This window comes from Pyrgilauda ruficollis, unplaced genomic scaffold, assembly GCF_017590135.1.
Source record: "Pyrgilauda ruficollis isolate IOZ18807 unplaced genomic scaffold, ASM1759013v1 scaffold299, whole genome shotgun sequence".
Classification (NCBI taxonomy): Eukaryota; Metazoa; Chordata; class Aves; order Passeriformes; family Passeridae; genus Pyrgilauda; species Pyrgilauda ruficollis.
Genome location: NW_024524366.1, coordinates 85477 through 108822, shown reverse-complemented (window position 1 = coordinate 108822; position 23346 = coordinate 85477). Strand labels below are relative to the sequence as shown.

Sequence of the window (23346 nt, the reverse complement as noted above, 5' to 3'; positions counted from 1 at the left end):
ACAACAAAGCCTAAGCAATGTGTTTTCCACTGCTGAATAAACTCAGACCCACAGCAACAGGTCTGGTCACATCAATGTTTGTCCTGAGAGGATGTTCCCAAGGAGCTTTTCATGTTCAGCACTCACCCAAATGAATAATGAACACTTTCACCCTATGTTGTGAAAGCTGAACATTATCAGTCAGGCCCTAAGACAGTAAGATAGAACAGCAAGAGATCCTGTTCCACATTTGAGTTTATTATTTGCAAGCAGAGCAAAATGCAGCTGTAATTCTCTCTCAGTTGAAAGGGGAAAAATAAGCAAACAAAGGAAGTTATGCTTATCTCACTCACAAGACTTGACAGAACAAAACAAGAAAACTCTTTCTCTAAATGAACACCAACTTGAATACCACCCTAAACATACCGAAAAAAAACCCCATGCACTACTATAAAAACACAGTCTAGATCTAATATAAAATCACAGCCATTAAAGTTTCTGATATGATTTTTGCACTAGTCCTAGAACAACCGAGATATGAAATGTATCAAACAAGTGACAAAATGGAGGTTACTGCATTTTAAACCACTACAATCTGTATTTTAGGAAAATAATCTGCTGTGCTAAAGCTGAAAGGTCTGCACTGTTCATCCTATCAGGGGAAGCAATCAGTAGCAGTGGCTTGTATACGCAAAAAATAGTTTCTCTCTGTTGACAGTATCATCTCTTTCAATCTTGATGTTAAACCACACATATTTTTACTGAAAACAGAAATAATATTTTCTGTCATTGTCTTGGCTGGCACCTGCTCCGGCTCTTAACCCAGAGTTCACCAAGTGTGTGCAGTCCTAAGGACTTCAGCGTACTTTAGTAGAACAATGAGACAAAGAAACATTATTGCTTGGCTCTGCTAGAGGTAACTAACCTCTACCTTCAGGTGACAGAAAGAATATATAAAAAGCACATACTATGTTTATAACACCAGAACATGTACACAAAAAGAAGCAACAAGGGGAAGGGTTTTAATTAGATGTCAGAGGGTAGAGGTTTTAGCACTTCACAGACACTTATCTGATGGAAGCAATGCCAATGTTATATGATGCAGTCATGCACTTGTTCTAACTGTCTCCAAAGCCACTGCTGTGGCTGGTCCCATCACTGGTACCAATAGATTAAAAAAAAAAAATTAAACAAAATCAAAATGGCAAATTGCAGTGACTGCAAAAATGAAGCCTTTAATACATTTCACTTTGCAGTCATAAGAAAAGATAAAAAGGGAAAGAAACAGATGAGGAAAGATGCTGAACTCAGAAAAGGTGAAAGGAAGTTATTTCATACGAGCTATTTGTGAGCTGTTGTTGGATTTGGGGAAGTAAATGGAAACCTGACTTTCATCCCAAAAAAAAGAATAAATTATAAGACTTTGTCCAGCTAAATCCTAATTAAAGGTGTATTTGACTGAAAATACCTTAAGATATAACAGATGTTAACTGAAATCACCCTGCTTAAAATGTTGGACAAGTCATATTTAGCCTTAATACACCATATTACAAACAGAAAATCAAGAAAAAAGGACTGGCCATCAATGATGACCATCTGCATAATGTCACCAGGCAAAAGGAATATTTATTTTAAGAAGAAATGTAATTTAATTTTCTCAAATATTTTAGTCAGGGAAACTTTTACATAACCCACAAAACTTATTAGAGTACCAGGCTAATTTACAAGATAAAAAATAGTCTACAAAATAAAATCTACATTGGGATAATATATTTAGGCAAATGATGTTAAAATATGCCAAATAGTCTTGATTTATTGTGTGAAATGGACTTTGTTATATCTAACAACAACTTTAGGCAAAAAGAGGTAGATTTATTTTATGAAATAGACTATCACAAGTTGTCTGACACAGCTAGGAGAAGCACCATTAGTCTTCATCTTCGGTTTAAATGGAGAAAGAGTACTAAATGTTTATCAATGTAAATAGCAAAGACAAATTTTTTAAAAAAGGAGAAAATATGCTTATTCATAGGGAAAGGTGGCATTTGAAAGACATAGCTCTCTTCACTTAGCCCATATTTTGAGCTGGAAATAAAACAAATTAATTTAACATTAATATCATCTAAGTTAATACATTTGTCCCAGTGATATGACTGCACATTTGGAACACATGAGTAATCAAGTAAGCTGAATTTTAAAAGAAAACAGATGGATTATAGAGATTACACAACTACATGTAAGTAAAATAGAGAAAAAGCAGAAATTTTATTTTAAAGTGGGAGAGAGTGTTTAAAGGCACCAAACAGCAAACACATATTGCCCAGAGAATTCTGATTCCAATTACATCAGCAGAAAAGGCTACAGAAAAGTTTCAGTTTTTCCTCATATTTCCAGGCAAAGAGATTGAAAACAAAATGAACAACACACGCACAACCTCACAGCAATGCAGGCTGACCTTCTCTGCCTGGGCTAAGGCAAAGATTATTTTAAACCAAGAGCTGAATAGCCATACAAATAGCCTCACAAATTTCCTGAAACACAACCAGGGACTAATGATGTAGGAAATCCTGTTTGGCTTGAACTGCTGCCCTAAGACCAGGACAGTCCAGCTGAACAAAAAGTTTAAGTCATTAGGTTCAAGGGTCATTAGCTTCTTGTCCTCTAAGACACCCACTTAAAACTGCACACACAATGAAACATATCAGAATCAGAAAGCAAAGCAATTATTTTCTTTTTACACAAAATAAAATAAAATAAAATAAAATAAAATAAAATAAAATTTTTAAAATGTTGTAAACTGCCTCTATTTTCCAGGGCTATGCTTTTAATTATGTTACATTTCAAGAGCCACCACAGCTAAAAGGCAGAGCACACCACTTTTATTTCTAAATCAAAAGACAAAAGACTGCATTCAGGATAAACACTGGAGGTTTCCGGAGGTATATACCTGCCTCCTTGTAAAAAATAGGTTCTAAAATTCTATAGAGGCATATTGAACCATGATAAAAAGATATTGTTTACATTTTCAAGCCCAGACAAGTTTTTTCTCAAATAGCAAACATGCACACACACATACACGTGCTTAACTCCAAGCACAAGTTTGACAGACCTGTGTGCTCCTTCTGTCAGAGATGAAGCTAAGCAATACCTGTGTAATCATATGCGGACCTGGAGCTTGACATATCTATTACCAAATTTCAGGAAGCATCCATTATCTAGGATGTGACTTCTGCGATCCAAGCTTAATCCTATCTCCTCTAACACCTGTGAAAACTTCCAGCTTGCCGTGACAGCTTCCGCATACGGAACAGATTTCCAGCTCACACAACTGAAGCATGTTAAAATTGCATGGCACTAACTTCTGTTCCACTTAATATCAAAATAAAGGGATACTCTCCTTGAAATGGGAAGAGGGTGCAAACAGTGGCACCTTGTGTCAAGCAGGCCAAACAATGGGATACTAACCAAGACACATAGGTATAAAATTAATTTCCAAGAGACAGATCTCCAGAGGAAAAAAAAGTTCTCACTGCCTGTTTTCAAACTTCCCTTTCAACCTTTACATTAGACCTACACACATAGGGGCCTACCCTCTTTAATCCACAACAACTCTTTTATTTTTTCTGGAAAGCTGGGGATTTCATATTCTGTGAAGCTTAGATATAATACTGACTGAAGGCAAAACACGGAATCCATTCCGAGAGATCCTCAAGGACATTGCAGCAGTTCTGAGTCACTTCGTGACGACAAAATTAACCAAAAAAAGAAGACAACTGCCCCCAGGTCAGCAGAGAAGGACCTACCTGTCTGTTGTGTCCTTTTGGGGTAAGTCTTGCTGCGACTTCTTTCAATGCTCTGGTCAGGCCGCGGGAGATGCACAGAAGGGTCTCTGGTCATTCGCAAAGATGTTTTGCCACTTCAAAACACAATAAAATCATGAGAAAACACTAGGGAAAGTTATCCAACAGGATCCTTAGACTGACAAAAAAATTCTATTAACTTGTCATCCCATGTCTGGTTCTCCTGTTGAGCAGCACTACCCTGAATTTGTTTTGAATCAGTCACTGGCAAAATCATCAACAGATTGTGCCAACCGCTCCTATATTTGTCATTTCCAAGTGGAGATACACCACTAAAACAAAATGGGATTTTTTAGGAATAGCTTAAGGTAGCATGACCTTTTCTAACCTAGAATATTCTAACATACAACTTTCTTAAGGCACATTATTTCTTCCTGAACATTTTCTCTAAGTTTCCTCCCAGGAAAACATGTTTAATATTATTTACACATATTTAATATTGTTCAGTTCCAGTCAGTCAGGAGCTACTCCTCTGGCATGTGGAATGCAGCCTAAAAGACTGCAAAACAAACTGCAATAAAGGACTCTTACCAGCACAGCCCCAGATGACAACAAATTGAGTAAAAGTCTTGATTCTTGTTTACAGGAAGGGTTTTCTTCATTGTGCAATTGGAGTAAATTATTAAGTTTAAATAAATTCTTTTATACTCATTTTAATGTTCCTCTCAGTGTTACTAAACAGAATATAGTGGTCATAACAAAAATGTAAAATTAATTTTCCTCCCCAAAACTTCATATTTGTTCCTGGACACTTAATACATAAGAGAAGTAATTGCCACTATTAATTCCTGAAGTTTGATCATTTTGAAGTAAAAGCTATTGTACTAGAAAGTACTAAGCAACTATACAGGAATTACTTATGTAGATTTCCTGAATTACGTGAATAGACTCCATGAGATACTGATAATTTTTTCACCAATAGCCCTTCAGAGATAGTCAGCACTGCAGAATTTTAATATTTTCAAAATTATAAAAGAATTGAAGGACAAAAAAAAAAAATCTGTATTCCTAACCCTACATCACAGTAATGCGGGTTTTTTTTTTATGTACTTAGTTTAAAGCATGCTCCCAAGTTACCCAGAAAACTTTTCTGTTCAACTTTTAAGTTTGGCAACCATGACAGTCCTGCAAATTCCAGAAGCAACTTTAACCAAATATCTGGGAATAGGACCTTCCACCCCCACTAAGACCTCCAAAACATCCCATCTTAAGACAAGAAAATTGCCTTCCTGAAAATTGTCTGACACACAATGAGAAGTACCTAGAATATTTAACAAAAAAGAAAAAACAACAACAAAACCAAAAACAAACAAATGAAACAAAACAACATTTTTAAAAAAACACAACACCACAAGATAAATTAAAATATGGTCCCCCACTTACACAGAAAAATAGTGGGATTATGGTTTCTGCTCCCAGCTAATTATGTGTACAGATACACAACACTGTCACTGCTTTTGGTGCTACAATGGAGACCAAAGACAAAAAGGCAAGACAACCAAAATTGTCAGTTATGACCATCATCCCAACATGGCAGGCCTGATCACATATCACTTATGACATTTATTAAAACAGGAAGACGAACTGAACTGCACCACCAACAGCACAGCTCAAACATAGTTAACTGCTTCATGGCATGTTTATTTAATTGATTGGAAAGTTCTTGCCAGTAAAAGCTTTCTCCTGCCCAGTATCAGTGCCTTGCTCCAGTCTGTTGAAGTGGACCAACAGAAAAAACTCATCCACAGTACTCTGCCAGGAATCAGTGAACTCCTACCCATTATTAGAGGGGGTAATGCAGGCCAGGATCTACTACAAACATGAAAGGCAGGACAATCATTGCCCTGTTACCTACAGCAAGGAGAATTAGAATCAGTCTGGATTAGGAAATCGGCAAAGTGAAAAAGATCTGCCCAGCTAATGATTATCAACCTTACTCAATATGATCCATTTATTTCTTGCATGACAGTGGAAACAGTGTTCCTTATCCATCCTCAATTTCAAGGGTTTATAGCCTTGAACCTCTTTCAAGGTTTAGCACCTTGAACATTCATCCAGTGTTGTCACCTATTCAAGTCAGAAAGATACACCATCATTTTGGTATTCCCCAACTGTCAGGAAAACCTCTTTAGGACATGAACATAATTTCAGGACCTATAAGGAGATAATGATTTAAAGAGCTGTCAAAGTTGCTCCCACTTTGAATACAGACTACAGCAAGCCTCAACGATTTCTGGGGATTTGGAGAAGAAACATTTGTCCCAAAACTGCCAGGCTTCCAAAGGGAGTCTGTTAAAATGTCCCTGATTCATCTTTCGTCTTCAGAACTATACTAGGTCATACTCTGGGTGGTGGTTTTCTTTCATTGGAAGGAAAGAGGAAAAAAGGAATGAAGAAGGAAAGAAGTGAAGTTTAAACAATCAAAAAAATTCACCTGTACCGATGTTTATAACCTATGGATCCAAATTTGCTGACTTTTCTTGACAGAGAGCTTGATTCATTCTCTGGCACCCTGTGTAGTTTGAAAAATAAAATAAGAGAGTAAGTTGCATAGATATGTCTGAATTATAGTCCCCTTCCCAAGTCAAGAAAAAAGAAAACAAATTTGGGCTCAAAAAATTTTTTTTTTCTGCAAGTTCCTCTTCATCACTACCTCTGGACAGATTCTTAGGGGGTTGAGTCTCCCAAAGCCACCTGTTTGTCCCCCCTATTTTGACTACACATCTCTTTATTTCAGAGTCAAGTGTAAATTGCTGGCATCAGCAGCCTTTTACCTAATTTTGGGTAAACCCACCCTGCCATAGTAAACCCACCCTGCCATAGTAATGAGACTGCAGGAGGGATTCTCAGTTCACTCATTTACAGCACTGCTAAAGGCCGCTCGGAGGATTCCATCCACCAATTCCCAGTTAAACACCTTAGCACATTTTTCTTGGTGTTTTTTGCAACAGTAAAATCAAGTGCTTTGAGATATGCAGTACTGAGAAGATCAGTAAGTAAGCAAAATGTTATGTAAATTCAATTAATTTCTATTAAAAATATATATATATTTCTGTGCACTGTAGAAAATAGTAATGTCTGAATTCTAAAGGCCTCCCTCAAGCCAATGCTGCTACAGAAAATCTGATGATTAAATACATCAAAATCTATATGGCAAGTTAAATCCTGCCATATTTCTGATAAAGCCTACTACATGCAACCTGAAGTACAGTTTAGAAAAGAATACTAAGACAAAAGAACTACTGAACTACCCAATTTTAAAAACATTGTTTCACATCACTGTAAGAAAAGGTGTTGGCTTTTAAAAGCATTCTATAACCAAAAGCATAATATGTTTCCAGGCAGCCAGCCTTTGTTACACCACTCTGCAGGTATAACAAGGCTCCCACTCAGTGTAATAACCTATGGAAAGCACAACCTAACTTCTGCATCACTCACCTGAAAAATGTATGATGCTCTACACAGCATTTCCAGAGATGTTTGCATGTGACCTTGTTACGGGCTTCAAAAAAGAAGGAAGTTTCATTGCACTGAAGATAAAACAAAAAAAAAGGAATGTTCTTATGGGGGATTCTGCCATTGGAGTGAATCTCACTTACTGAACACAAGAACCAGCCATCCCATGTCAGTCCATGCAAGAAAAGAAATCAGCACAAAGAAAAGCAGGTTCTATAATTCTGTAGAATTCTTTATTTTTGTTTCTTTTTGAAAATCACAGAAAAGAGATTATTGAAACACTTTTGTTCCTTCATTCTTGCTCATACCCATCAGCTTCTTTCCTAAATAAAACACACAAGTTTTTTGGGTTTGTTTGTTTTTTTTTCAAAAATTATATTTCTGATGTTTTCTGAAATGGCAGCTCAGATGTCAATCAAAAATATTCTGGTTAACAGTATTTTAAAAAGCAAGAATAGGTGAAAGAAAGAAAGGAGCTCAAGATCTGCTATAAACTAATATGAAGCAATGACAGAGGAGACATACAGAACAGGCCAAGGTAAACCTGAGGAAAAAAAAACTGAAAAAGGGAAGGGTTTTCTTTTTTTAAAAAGCTAACTTCATAAAAATTTAAAATGCTAGGAAAAAGTTGGAAGCCTTAAAATCCAATTTAAAATCTCTTAAGGAAGACAGCACGAGCCAGAACAAAAGCATACACAAAGCTTAAAAGCTGACCTCTGGAAACTGGCAAAGAGAAGTGGGACATATACAAACTATTAAATACTTCCAACAGAAAAGGAGAAGCAACAGACACATCACAGTGCTTGTTTTCAACAAGCTAAACACTCATATGTGTTCACAAAAATACCCTTCCATCTATTTTTCACTTGGTGAACTCAAGCATTTGGTGTTTCAGCTGTGATTTGCACAAAGAATGAGCAATCCCAGTGATGTCAGTGTGAGAGCTCAACACGGCATGACACCCCCTGTAACAAAACTGAGTCTCAAACCATTCAGCGAGGTGTGAGTTACAAAGGAAGTGTGATTCACACCACCTTCAGAAGCTGATTTTGAACAATCTATGCCCTTGCCGTTACTTACACTTCCTCAGTGCCATGCACACACAAGTAAAGAGCTCAGGCAAGTTTTTCTCTCTCTCATTTATTATTGTTTATTATAATCTGCAAGCACCTTGCAAACTGTGAATTAATTCTCTATGTTCTCTAGAATTCAAAATTTCACCTATAACAAAAATCCAGTTATATCCCTATTAACAGCTGTCAAGCAGCCTCACAAAACCACAAATTACCTTCTCAAGCAGCTTTTGCTTCACCTTGAAACAAATAACAGTAAAACAACAGAATTTTGCACCTGTGGTTAGAATGATAGAGATTTCATTTCCTGACCAAAAAAAAATTAAATTATATATGAACTTATTTTCTCCCATGCCTTATTTTAGTTAAATGTCTGGCTGGAACAGTGCCATGGAACAGGAAAGGAATTAAAATAATTCTCTGGTCTCCCATCAAAAGCACATTTTACTCTCCGTGGCAAGAACGAAGAATACAGGCAGTACAGTAAGACAATGACCACCAAGAATGTTGAAATCTAGGATTCATCTGATACTGCTGTGTATATCATAAAATGACTTTGTAGTACATTGGTCCCATAAATATATTTTCTAAGTCCCTCAGGTTTGATAGGGATCATCATCTCTCTGCAGGATTCACAAGTAGTTTAACTTACAGACAAAATAAATTTAATTCATGAAAAGTAAAGGCTTCCTGAAAAATCTTGAAAATAATCAAGGAGAAAAATCAATTTATTTTGGACTCTTCCAGAGTAACAACATTGCTCTTTCTCCTCTGATGGCTAGAAACAAGAGTCTACCCACTGAAAAATCATAACACATTTTACATTGTAAAACTTGTAAAGAAAACATGTAAAATGGTGCTTTGCATTTGCTTACTTTGCATATAGCAGAAAAGTAGCTTTGGATTTCATTATTTGATTTAAATTACAATTTCTATATTAGACTGTCATCTAATATGATTTCATATAAAGCCATACAACTACACTCATCTTCAAAAGGGTAATATCAAACTGGATTGTAGTATTGCAAATTTGATGCAATATGATGAGTCAGTTTAGCTTCTGTTAGGAAACAACTCAGTGACTCACTTTTAATATGCAGGGTCTTGCTCCTTCTTTGTTCACTCCTACTTTTAGGCAAAGAATCCTCTGTTGCAGTTAAATTTATTTAATTACATAATCTCAAAGGAAGGAGTTTCTGGTATGTGGGAAGGGAGAGAAGACAGGCATGACTTTTTTTTTTTCCCCTTTTCTTTTTTTTTTTTTTTTTTTTTTTTTTTTTTGTTGAGAATTTTTAAAATAAGATGTTTCTGACATATCTTATTGTTAGACCAGTTTGAATGCCACTGGCATTGAATGACAGTGCGAAAAAGCTGAGGAAAAAGTTCCATTCCTGTTGGGGATGTCCATTTTGTCTTCTATAAGTTGTCTTCCTTAAGTTTTAGAACTTTTCCATACACAGAACAGACCACAGGAAGACACATTAAAATCAACAAGTGACAATAAGAGGGGCCATATAGTTATACTGCCATATCATAGAAAGAGCTGACCAGCAAAAATAACTGATTCCATCATATGAAGGCATTATTTTCCAAGAAGAAAGTTCACCCTAGCTGGTAAGAAAAATGTTGATGATGCTGAAACATCTAAACTTAGTATTGAGCAATCAATGGCACTCAGGGAGGGCAAAAAATAAAAGGGCTAGTGGTGGGGAGGCGAGAGGAGGATAATAACCCTAAAGATCCAATTTACCGAAACTTTATGGAATTCAGATCTGGAAAATGAAACAATTGCCTAAAAGTCATGGGACAGACTAACAAGCCTTCTGATAACACACCCAGGCTTCTTTATTTGAATTTGAAGGAAAACCACATCTCTGAAAACTATGGCCTGAAAACTGATGCTTGCTATAACTCAAAAGCACAATTAAATTGTGCTATTGAGAGGAAAAAATGTGCTATAGAGAGGAAAAGGAGCCTAAAACACTCATCCTCATCAAAGGGGAAACAATTCATAATTCTTTCACCATTTCTCAGCTTATCTGGGAAGGATTCTGTAACTTACTGCAACCAAGTTCAGTATGACACTGCTTATAGCACAGGCAGGTTTAGGACTTCCTCTAGGCCTATTGAAGGCTGGTAAGAGTAGTGATTACCCTGGCAATTTATAAATGACTATATAAAAAGTAAGCAGTACTGAAAACAGCAATACCATTCTGGATTAACATTTCTCCCCCAAGGGAATTAATTGATTTGTATAACAGGCCTTACCTGTTAAGACCATGACCTTTTGTTCCCAATAAAAGACAACATTTTTAGCATTTTGAACATCACAATTTCCTACAGGTAGTTCATGTTAGCTGGGTGTTTTGCTTATTATTCTCATATATCTGAACCAAAAGAAACAAAGATCTATTGTAATTTTACTAATGATTTATAGGAAATGACACTTCCAAAGTCATTCAGTGCTCTTTGGTGTGTCACAAGGTTCTCCTGGCTACTCATTCTGCTGCATTCAGAGTGCCCAGTGTACTAAAGGTGAGGCACTGTAAATCATGAACAGCTCCCAGAGCAGTCCTGGCTGTCTGCACACTCTGGAGATCTCTCATTGAACCATGTTGGTGTTTGCCTGTTCTTTCAGGAAGTCCATTTTGCTGATCAAACAAGTAGAAAACCACTTATTTTTGTATGGTTATTTTCAATCCCTTCTGCGACTTGCAGGAGCAAGGGAGGGGTAGGATGGTGGACCAGAGGCTGCAAAAGGACCCTTGCAGCAATAACCAAGCTGTGGGACTGCCTTGTCCTGACAAAGGCACAAACCCTTTGTCAAAAAATGTGAGGACAAGCATTACATGTCCCTCTCCTTTTAGGTGCTTTGAGAACTTGTCCTGCAGTCTCCAAAACATTCTACAGCTGATACTGCTAAAACCTGAGCCCCATTTTTAGCCACAGGAGGCAAGAGAGACTAGCACAGTGGGTGCAGATAACTTGTCTACATTACAAACTTATACACAGATGGACAATGAAGCCCTTCCCTGTTTTATGCTGGCTCCCAGAGCAGCCAGAAGACTGATCTGGCAGGGCCCTTAAAACCTCCACTAGAGAGCTGGGAATTGGAACAGTGCTACACCCTAATACCCACACCTCTCAGGTGAAAGATTAAAAGCGTCTAACAAAACCCTTCAAAGGAGACAAGTCAGAAGGGTCATTGCTCTGCCTAAGCACAGAACAGCTCTGGGACTAGTACACAAGTTCAGGAGGGCTTGGCAAACAGCTTCCTGCTTGCTTTGCCTCACCAGCCTGATTACACAGCTTTCAGGCTCAGAGATGCTTTGCGCCCAGCTAGCTCAGTTCCTAGGCAGAGCAAGCTCAGCTCCACCTGGAAGAGAAGACACACACGTAAAATGACGGCTCTTCTCTCTGAGGGCCAGAAGATCCCTTGTTCTTGGAGTTCATGGATTACTCCCAGGATAAGAGGCCATTGTCAGTAGATTTACACCCATTCCAGGGCGAACTGAACCTGCTCACAGAGCAAAAATTATTCAAGAACCACTGATTCAGAGCAGGCTTTAGCAACCTTAATTTACAAGACATTTATGGGCTCCCAGCAATGAAGGATCAGAAAATGAAGAAGAAAACCCCAAAACCACATTAGGAGCCATGCCAGTACACACACCACTCCTCCCAGGCGCAGTGAGTGCTAATGCTAGATAAGGAGGGATCTTGCCCCGTTACAGGGCACACTGCACTTACACATACGACACCTGCACATGTAACAGATTTATTAACACTGGCTCTGAAGCTACTGCTTCAGAACATTATTCTTTGCCAGGTTAGGCACATACCTGGGTACCATCAGCTCTAAATTACAATAGCAAGTATTCTGTCTTTATATATAGACATATGCAGACAAATCACAGTTAATGTAGCAAACAATGTACCATTACTGGTTACACAAGGTCAGTCTTTAGGAAAATTATACCAAGTTGGCAATTAAAACTGATAAAGATGTGCCACTTGCATGTCAACATTGAAACAAACATATCTCAGCTTTACAGCAACTACAGCAATTACAGCAATTCAAAAACACTAAGGAAGAATTAGAAAAAAAGAAAGATGACAGTATCACCTTAGTGTTAGTGAATTTAATTTTATGCAGGCCTTGAACAGATCTTACAGTCCTTCTATGATGGCTCAGAAAGCAATTAAGAAAAGACAAGAAAATCCCCCAAGCAACCAAAACAAGCCAAAACTGTTTAATATGACATATTAATATCACTGGGCTTGCTCACCTCCACCCTTTACTATCACTCTGAGTTAAGTCGATGCAAATGCAAATGTAAATGATGTAAAGGTCATTTGTAATTCTTAAATCATAAAAAAGATCAAAATGCTATATTTGTCTGGAAACTACACATACAATAAATTGGACATATTTATGAGTAACATATCTTCAAGTCCTGTTCAGTCTTCCTAAGAAGCTGCAGGAACAATAAATAAAATTAGAAGTTCCTGACTGGAATTTGTAACTCAAGACAGAATACAGCATTTGATAGGAAAAGAAGGGGTATAGCTGAACCACCTTATTAACATAATTATTTTTCAGACTAATGATACTTATGAAAAGCAGATTAAAAAAGACAAAGCACATTTACAGTGTTTTCTGGACAATTTAAAATAACACAAAAAATTGTATTTATACAAGTTTCAGCCACACAAAATGGGGATGATTATGTATTTTGGACTTGCATCAGTGGTTGGTATTTTTCCTGAAGAGCCATGACCAATTTCGCCTTGTGAATTCATCTGATTATGGAAGACTGCAGAGGAACACACAAAAATGTGGAAATCATTTTTAACTGCACAGATTGGGAGATTGTTCTGACCCAAAAATACCCAAATTTCAAGATCTCTTGAAATAAAAATTTGGGAATTCAAAAAGTCCTTTCTCTTTCAGGAAAAATTATGAAAGCAAGTGTTTTGCACGCTGAATACTTTCTGTTTTGTGAAACAGGAAAAGTAAGAACAGAAGTTTTGCATAAACCCTGCTAAGGAGTGAAATCATTCACGTGCATGTTCAGACACAGAGCAACTACAGTAAAAGGCTCGGTTACACCAAACAGCACTGGGGTGCAGGGAACGGCACAAAAGTACTTGGTACCTACAGGCAAAAAAACTCCACGTCTCTCATTCCTGCCTACTATCACATTTGCATTCCCAGCCTACACAGTCTATCAAAGCGTGTTTTTCTCTGTTTCCTTTCATGTCCCTAGCTGAGAGAGAAATCTAGGAAGCAGGCCATGCACCTCACATGGGGCAACACAGGAGGCATTCTGGGCACCCCTTACACTACTCACTTCCACACAGAGCACCCATTGTGACCAAACTCTGTTTTGCTGGTGGAGAGGGGAGGGCTTTGGCAGCCACCTGTGTTACTGGATTGTTTCCAGCAAGGTTGCTCCACAGGCATGCTGTCAGGAACTGCGCACATGCATTAGATGAATTTCTCAGCTTACTGAGAAATAAACCTCTTTAATCTTCAAAAATTATTGGCCATTTTATGTCACGTTCAGGGAACGTGAACATGTGAAGCTCTTGCAAGGGAAGGGTTCCTAATTTCATGCTGATGCTTAGAGGTGCCAGGGTGGACCTAACACCTTCATAGCTCAGAATTCACAGCATGGATTCATGCAGGGGGACAATTAAATGCTGATTCAATTATTAACACCACTGAAAAAGAGCTTCAGTCTCACATGTCCATGGATGGCCAGATATTAAAGGCAATATTTTGTTTATGAAGGGGCAATTGAAATGACCTAAGGGAGAAAACATGTAATACAAGCAAGGTAGTGAAAGATAGAACTAAAATACTGATGGTCATGCTTGTACACAATAGCAACAGGTGTGCAGGAAAAAAATATAAGGCAGCTAAATATACAGGAATTATTCTCATGGAAGATATATGAAGAAGTGCAAGAGGTTACATTACAAAAGAGAAAAGCCAAAGCAGCTTACTATAAGGCACTAAGCAATAACATCTGCTCAGTAAGCATCAAGTTTATGAAAAGTGAAGCAATGTGAACAAGAAAATGAGCAGTCATAGGTTTGGCTGATACAAACACCACAGTGGGGTTCAGCTAGTCTGAAGGCACAGACTTGTACATTACTGTCATCTGTCAAGAAGATCAGATGTTCATTTCCATCCACCTAGTGGGAAATACACAGATTCTTCTGGCATGGTTGAAAAAATTTCACACCAACCTCAGCAAGCAACAACAAAGAAGTTACCACAAGTAATTCCATCTGGGGAAGAGCTCTGCTGCTACTAAAGGCACCAACAGCTTCCTTTTTATGAGCAGTGAAAGGTGACAGTCAGTGTGGATAAGGGTAGCTAGTTTGTGTGGAAACATGGATGAAAACCCACACTGCAGAGAGTTTTTACAACATATGGAAACATGATTCACACAAAGCACTCAGTTCACCCAGAAATAATCTGCTCTGTTACATGGAATTAGGTCCTTCACTTTATGCCATAAAGTTCAATTTAAAGACATGGGAAAGGTCCCATTATTTTTACTCCTCCTGAATCTCTTCTGGAGCTCTCTACAACTAACTGGAACAGATATTCCAGACTTGGTATACCACATCTGATACAAGGAAAGTATTAATTCCCTGGGGTGTAAAATGATATTACAGGAGGCAGGATGGAGTGAAAACGGCATATTTACTCTCCTGTAATATACTCATGTGTCACATGGGAGGACAAAGTGATAGCATTTATTAAAAAAATACAAGACGAATAAAAAAAATTTGTGAATCAGATTTTTTAGGAGTATTGAAACATACATATATACTGATGAGCTTTTCCTCTTCTGTGTAGAACAGCATAAATTTCTATGACAACTTTAATCCAGAGACTGAGGTTACTGTCTGCTTATTCCAATATATAATTTTGTTCAAAGTACCCCAGATTGTTAAAAAAAGGAAAAAGAAGATGTCTCTGTGCCATTTTGGCCCTTCATGAACTTGTTAGGATATGAAGTAGAAATACTTCAGATTATTATTAGTTGCAAAGGTGAATTTACACACCCCTGTACTTACTGTTCTACCCAACAATTTCCTAGAAATACCTGTCAAGGCTTGAAACTACTGTGTTCTGTTAAAATGTTTGCCTTATGATCACAACGGTAAGCGTTCACCAGCCATCAATATTCACAGCCTCAACTTTTCCAAAACCTTCCAGGTTTTCTACCCAGCATGTTAAGGCTTTGCAATTCCACATGGTTGAAAGAAAACTGTGGAAATGTGGCATCAAAGAGAAGCTACAGCTTCATTTCCAAGCAATTCACTCCAAGTCAAACTCAGACTAGTTTATACATGAACTATCACTCACCCTTTACATGAAACATGGTGAAAAGTTTTCCCAGCCTTCCCCCAGCCTTTAAATAACGCTCCTATTTCAACAAACACACCTTCAGAAATAAAATTCCCACAGATTACCACACCAAATATAAACAAGCCACTTGGGGGTAACAAAACAGAGATTTGCCAAGACATCTGCAAAGACACCAGAAACTCTGTCCACAACAGGAGCAAGACAAATATCCTCACGGAAAAACCATGGATGAGACTGACAACCATTACAAAGATGAACAAAAACACATAGATAAACAGTAAAGGAGATTTTTGCCAGCATGTTAATACTACTTAAAACTATTAACTATCAGTCCTTATGAAACTATAAACTTTCATGTTCTAAAAAGATATACAAAGTATTTTCAAAAAATATATCAGCTAACTAAATTTGTAACTAAACCAGACAGCAAAACCCACAAACTGATGGCAAATATGTTTTTTATTGCATGTCATTATTTTTTCCTACATTCTCAACAGTCTCCTCCTCTCCCTACTCCACATGTTTTGTAGGGGATAATTTTTTTTTTTAAAATTTTACTTACTGCATCTTAGAACCTCCTCTCTCCCTATCAGCCTGCTGTCCTTGCCCCACTGGAACCTACATTGCTTTCTCTCAAATAGTCTAAGTGCAAAGTGATGTTGAACTCTGACAAATGGGTTTCAAGCTATAAAACATGGCTGCCTGTTTTGTGCCTGACAGCTTTGTGAGGTTCCCTTCAGCTACATTTGGTTTCATACAGTAAATTTCAATAAAACCTATTAGACTTTCACAGACACACTAAATTTCCACCTTCATTAGACCTCTTTTTTTTTTTTTTTAATCTTTTCAGACCTAAATAAAAACTTACATCTTTTCCCAGGACTCGAAGTTCAAACTGTGTTTCCTTGAAGTGAACTTTCGTAATTCTAGGCCTGCAATATTGAGAAAGAAAGACAAACTGAACTCCATGACCTTTTAATTTCATGTGTAATAAGATATAAAGTTGTGTAAATTTGCAAGCAAAGACAAAAAAAAAAATTCACAGGTAGATTTATTTTTCAGGTATGCCCCAGATATCAGCAGACAATTAGGGATATGTAAATATTTCAGCATGAATATGGTAAAGGTGATCTACTGTTTTCAATACCTGGACTATCAAAGAATTAAAAATCTGCATCATCCAGAGAAATATTAAGAATTCTATGTGTACTTTGTTGATAATGCTATGATTAAACTTTCAAATAGATATCACAAATCGTAGACATCCATACAACACTGTTATTGTTTTAGTGCAGACTGCACATTTAAATAATACATACCAGAAATATTTTCCTACTTGTTTTTTATTCTTGTAGACAACAACTCCTACGGGTGTTAATCCTAAAAAGTATTCAGATTTGTTTTCACCCTAGAAAATAAAAATCTATGTCATTCATACAGTTGCAAGTAGAATCACAGTATTAGTGAGATCCAGTGAGAAATTAATCCCAGTGACTTGAATATACTGTTTCACTCTGTACAAACAGGAAAATAGTACTTGATTTATTTATGAAAGTTTCTATATGGAAACTTGTAGTTCTGGGGGAAAAGAGGCAAGAAAGAATGGCAATGAGGGAAAGAAAGGGAATTTTATGCTATGGTGAAAAACAAAAATACCTCTTTTTTTCCCCCCCTGTTTTCTTACTGAATTAATTATTAATTTTTGCTATTTGGCAAATGGCCAGAACTCAGAAACTGAACTCCTTATTGAGGCGTGAATGCAACAGACATATCAACTTCCAGCTGAAAGTAAATAGTGATTTTCTGACCTATCATACAACCACACAGCTGCCTTCTCCCTCCTAAAATAGTGTCAGCTGCTGCTGCCTCCAAGTGAAGTAGCTACTTTGGGAGAGTCAAGCTTCTTTTTTGTTGTTCAGAAAGGGCAATGGTATGCAGGGAACAGCCACATGCATCAACTCCTCTCAAGGAAACCATTCGTGAAGTCAGGATACAAATCTCAAACTGCACCAGGAGAGAACAGGGTGAAAGCCCTGCTGCTGAGTGGCAGAAGGTCCCCACCTCCCCAGTTTACAGTCAATAACCAAAACCAGAAGTGGCTTACAGCTGAAAGAGTGCAAGCCATAGTGCATGAGGTTAAAAGAAAGTCAGCTGGAAAAGCTCATCCACATGCCTACTTGAGGCAGTGAGGAAGAGCCCTGCAAGTCCAAACCAGAGGAACATGAGCAGCAGAATTATCAACTGTGAGAGGCACTGACTTGAGACACTGAAAAAATGTCCTGTGTGATTTCAGGGCTGACAAAGGTCAAGCACACCTGGCAAGCTCTGTCTGTGCTCCTCAGTGAATTAACTGCCAAAGGCAACTTTACTTTTAATACGACCAAAGGAGAAAAATAACTGCATCTCATTGCGTGTGCAGCTTCAGTCTCAAACGAGGGCTTCTGCTGCTGATGTAATTTAAGTAGGAACAATGATGTTCACAGGTTACCTAGGCAGGCATTTCATTGCACAATAAAGGCAAGTTATGAGGCAAAAAAAATTCCAGGCTGTACTAATTTAACATGATTTTGTTGGATCATGTTGGATCTTGTTCCAGTAACTCCCCATTTTTCCATTGGTGGGAGGGGAAAAAAGCCTGGGATATGAATATAATTAAGCCATGGTGTGCATTAAAAGGTACTTTATATTGCAGGCTACACATTTTTCAGAGGAAATACATATTTAATCTTGATTTTTTTATTTTCTTTCTAATTTTACAAAGTACTGACATCTAACTCAGTGAACTATCTATACTACAACTCCCCATTTGAACTCCTGATTTTCTTTTATTTAAAAAAAAAAAAAAAAAATACTGCCACAAGCAGAATAGTTCAAACAAGATAGAATGATGTTTCCACCAGGAGCACATAGCCTCCAGGTGATGACTTGGATCCAATCCCAACATACATACTGACAGACAAAAGAAATGGAGGGGTTTTCATAGCCAATACAGACAACTTGCAGTGCTGCATGATACAAGATGGGAAAAAGTGGAAACATACTCTGGATCTTTAGCAAAACCTTGACAACAAATATTTTTTAAAAATATTTTAAAAAACCAGATATGCGATTGCTAGTCTACCCTAATTTTTGCAAAGGTATTGAAAAGGTTTCAGAACACACTTGCTCTTATTTAAACTAAAATAATGTGCAAATTCTTCTGTCAAAGGTGATAACTCTCACTCATGTCTCCTGATGCTTGCACAAATTACTTCTTTTCTATCTGAATTGTTTATATCCAGAGTATAACTGACTGGTTTTTTTATAGGTGTAACACAATCACAGCATTTGATCTGAAAATCATTAGGCTTTTGTATGTATGAATAACTGAATCCTCTCTGTCTGTAAATGCGTGGTCCTTTGCATTTCTTGAGTAGTGTTCCCTTTTCAGTTATCCGGTGGCAACAAAACTAAGTACTGTTTCACACATTAGTGCAGTAATTGTTTTTCACAGTTAATACTTACATAAACAGGATGGAGATCCACTCCATACATTTCCAGAGATTTGGCCACACCTAAGTAGTTCACTTCTGCCTCAGCAGGAACTTGACCCCTGTAAAAACAATTATTTTTAAGAATCTTGTAATTACAATCAACACATCAAAATAGATCATAGTAATAAATATAGTTTTCTGGACACATGTGCAGCCCTTCTTACAAGTTTTTTAGACTCTCATGGTCTTTTCAACTCTGAACTTCTTATTCCAGGTAAGAATAGATCTCTAGTGGTCTCCTAGCACAGACATATATGCTATCATATATATGGTGTTTGCCTAATGCAGTGCCTTTTGCCTTTTCATTGCTGTCACAAACACACTTTGCACATTTAATTTTCAGGCTTCACTATGCAAAAAACTATTTTTCCCCAAATAATTACAATATTATTAATAAAGCAGGAATAGAATGACTGGTTGGGGTACTATTTCCCCATAGAAGCGCTGAAGCTCCTGAAAGCAAGGTTGATAACTTCAGAGAAATTATTACATTCTCCATAAAATCTCGCCTACAGTAAGTCACACCAGCTGGTAGCACCCAGGTCTGCTATGTTGAAAACAAGATTTGGAGTCTGTCTCATGAGATTAGCCATTTCAAAGATCCTGCCTGCCTTCCTAGCTACAGATATCAATCCATCAGTAAAAAGTACCACTGGCAGGAAAAAACTGGGAAAACTGGTGAGGGAAAAATCCTGGCTAGTAGGAACATATTTGACGTTACTGAAAATTGACTTATTTTCAAAAAGAACAAAACAACGAAATAAATTCAAAGCCTTATCCTCAGAATTTCATTTGCTCTTCATTTAATATCTGTCAGTGATACAACAACAAGATTCTCTTTTGTAAGCCTGAAATAACTGAAGCCATGTTTTTATTTTCACTTCTTTTTAATACTTATCTGAAAGCAACTGGACTGTTATTGGGAAAGTACAGCACATCTTGTAAAAATATCAGCTCAAAAAGATGCATATCCTACTTCATCCTATTGGTTTTCTTGGGAAATACTTCACTGGATGTGCTACCTTTCAAATTCAAGGTGTGAAGTAGAGCATTCTACATTCAACATTTTGACCAAAGATCTGGAAAAGTCCTGCAATAGGCACATTCCTGCTTCTTGTGTCACCATTCTCTCTAGCCTAGAAGCTACCATCCAGGTTTTTCCAACTTTGTGTTATGGCTGACAAAGAAAAAAGGATTTCCAAGGTCAAAGACATGAAACAGCAGTGGTAGCATCAATGCAATAGATATTTAAAGGTATTCAAAGGCATTTAAAATGACTTTGTATCTGGGAGGTGGAGTGCTTCAGCTCATCTTATCCATGTAGCAGCACTGCCACTTTTCCAGGTGCTCTTCTCTCCAAGGACTCCTGGAAAAGCAGCAGATCTGAAGCTTTTAAGAGAAATCCCTTTCTTCAAATCCCAGTAGATGTGTCATTCATTATCAGTATTCAGAACATGTAGAACACTGGATATTCAGCACATCAGTAATATCACATCTGTCACGTCTTTTATACACTTTTGCTATAAAAATTTACTCTGCAGCTTGATTTTTAATTTAAAGTCTTACAAGTATATCTCAGAAATGTAAGCAAAATGTTCACAGGGGCTGTATTGTCTCACTGAGTTTGCAAGCAGGCTAAATACCAGTCCTGAGCAAAATGGATTACCCCATTACTGAATTAGTGCTAGAATACAACACCAATATAAACCCTGCTGTTAGCCTTTCCTTACTGACCAGGCTTAGAAAAATGCTGATGCACTTATTCTTCTATTCTCACCTATCTCTGAAAGGACTAAAAAGTTCAAATGTCAAATAAATTGTTTGAGTGTGTTTTTATAAATACCTTCAGAGTAATACACTATGTTTTAGAAACTGAATTTGAAAAAATATTGAAGGAAGCAAAGATATGAGCTGGAGCTTCTGAAGGAAGCAGATGGAAGCCAGAGGTAGAAGTCCTCCCAAAAGCAGATGGAGAAGCCAGAACATGAAGGGATGAAGAATTGTCAGGGGCTGAAAGAACTCCCATTTGTACAAAGAGTGTTTCATTTTTATCATGTGTGAAAACACAAACTCTCCTTTAGTATCACACATCCCAAAACTAAAGCAGTCTTTGCCAGTGAGAATGACAGAGCTGGCAAAGTGACAGCCATGCAGCTGACACAAACACACTCCTTTGGATGGACAAAGGGCATCTGAGGGCCACTGAAGGCCCTACGCAACACTGAAAGCTGCTTTTAAAGCTAAATATCAGGGGCATTTTTGCTTTGCTTGTGCACCACTGGCAGCATGATATGTTGATTCAAAACACAGCAGCAGCTGACTTGCCAAGCACCAGTCAGTGACAGATCTCCCACAGCCTGAAATGGGCACTGTCAGCAGCACAACACCGGCTCTTCTGTCTGCACTGAGGGATTCTGTCTCTCCTCCAACACCAAGTGTTTCCTCCCTCACAACTGAGCCCCAAAGTCACTGCTTGATGCTCCACATGTGCCTGACAACATTAGGTCACCTCAAACTGCTCTCTGGCCTTGGAGCTGTCATGTTGGTTTATAGATGGGACTACAATCACAGTAGGCAGGCTGCAGAGTCAGAAACCCCCTCTGCTTTCTTCCCTTACCTTCATTGCTTTAGAAACTTTCTCAAAAAACTGCATCTTTACTGAATCTCCAAATAGCTATTGTGCTATGTAAAAAAACCCAAAAAACTGAGAGGAAACATGCAACCAAAACCAGTTTTTCTTGACATAACTAGGAGAAGGAAAGTATATGCAGTGCCACAGCTGTTTTGAAAAATAAACAAACAAACAAAAAAAAAACTAACAAAACAAAACAAACAAAAAACCAACCAAACAAACACTAAAAGCTCCCGTGTTTCCATGCTGAGATCTGGAAAGAATAAAACAGTTCTTCCAAACCATATCACAAACCTGTCCCTAAAATGTCACAGGTCAATGAGACAATTTGGGATGTCCTCGCCCATAATAGCTTCACACTCCTTAGCTGAAGAGACTGTGGTCACCTGTGCAGAAATCAAAGCTGGCAGTGCTGATGGTAACGGTTGGGCTGAAGTGGCAATGAGTACACCTTGGCTTTCCTCTCTGTTCTGATGCTCCTAAATCCCTGACACCCAACTGCAGCCAAGCAGCAGAACAGTACCAGGGCTTCAGATCAGTACGTGTTTGACAGTGATCATTTCCCTTCACAACCACTGGCTTCTGAATCTAATGACTACAGAAATTTGAGAAAGAGAAATGAAGGCTGCTTAGTTCACAGCAATTCATCTCAAGTCTCATTTCTCACAAACCACTTCTGTGATGGTGAACCAAACTAATGAGCTGTGACTCAGTTTCCTCTCTCTCGAATGGAAAACACCAATACTTTTTTGCTTTATAGAAATACATGTAGTGAGTTCTCTGAAAAGTATCAATTAGTATAAGGCTGTTATGCAACCACACAGAAATAATTAGTGACAGCAGACTCTCTTCCCTGGAAGAAAAAGCTCAAGTCAATGTGGCAAATGGCACAGACTCCAATTACTGGAAAACTTTTCAGAGAACAGCTGTGACCCTGAGTTAATACCTATTCTCATTAAACAAGGCCCATGTAACATTAACACACAATGCTACAGGCAAAAAATACTTAACCTTTATCCAGACTGTGGCTTCATTATAGGAAAAGAATCAAGAAATTTAGATCTACCACAAGATGGGTAACTGATTTTCTTCATATTACTTTGACAAAGGCTATGATGAACACCCTCTTGAAAGGGTTCTTACTGCTCTCATCTTCGTAAATGCTTATATCACCTAACTTGGATTTGTTAGAACAAGCTTGCTTACACTTACCAGGAACATGAACTTGGAGATAAGCAAGTAAATGTTTATTTTGGCTCTATGTGTGAATTTCTGGCATATGTTTTATTAAAACTGCTGGCTCTGAAACACCCATACCTAGGTCTGACACACCTCACATTTCCAGCTATTGTCCTACTCACTTCCTAAAATAACAGTTTCACAGGCTGTTCCTCCCCACCTGCCTAGCATCCCTGAATCT

The 23346-nt window shown here is 37.7% G+C and overlaps 1 protein-coding gene across 1 annotated transcript in view; it reads right to left on the bottom strand.

The window, feature by feature from the left end:
• Positions 1 to 23346, bottom strand: part of EPB41L4A (erythrocyte membrane protein band 4.1 like 4A) — a 117731-nt gene that overhangs the window by 31814 nt on the left and 62571 nt on the right. The window contains exons 7-12 of the mRNA XM_041472707.1: positions 19266 to 19353; positions 17081 to 17169; positions 16630 to 16693; positions 7278 to 7369; positions 6274 to 6351; positions 3783 to 3895 (exon numbers count right to left, since the gene is read on the bottom strand). Coding sequence (XP_041328641.1) covers positions 3783 to 3895; positions 6274 to 6351; positions 7278 to 7369; positions 16630 to 16693; positions 17081 to 17169; positions 19266 to 19353 — 524 coding nt within the window. The remainder of the gene's footprint in view (positions 1 to 3782; positions 3896 to 6273; positions 6352 to 7277; positions 7370 to 16629; positions 16694 to 17080; positions 17170 to 19265; positions 19354 to 23346) is intronic.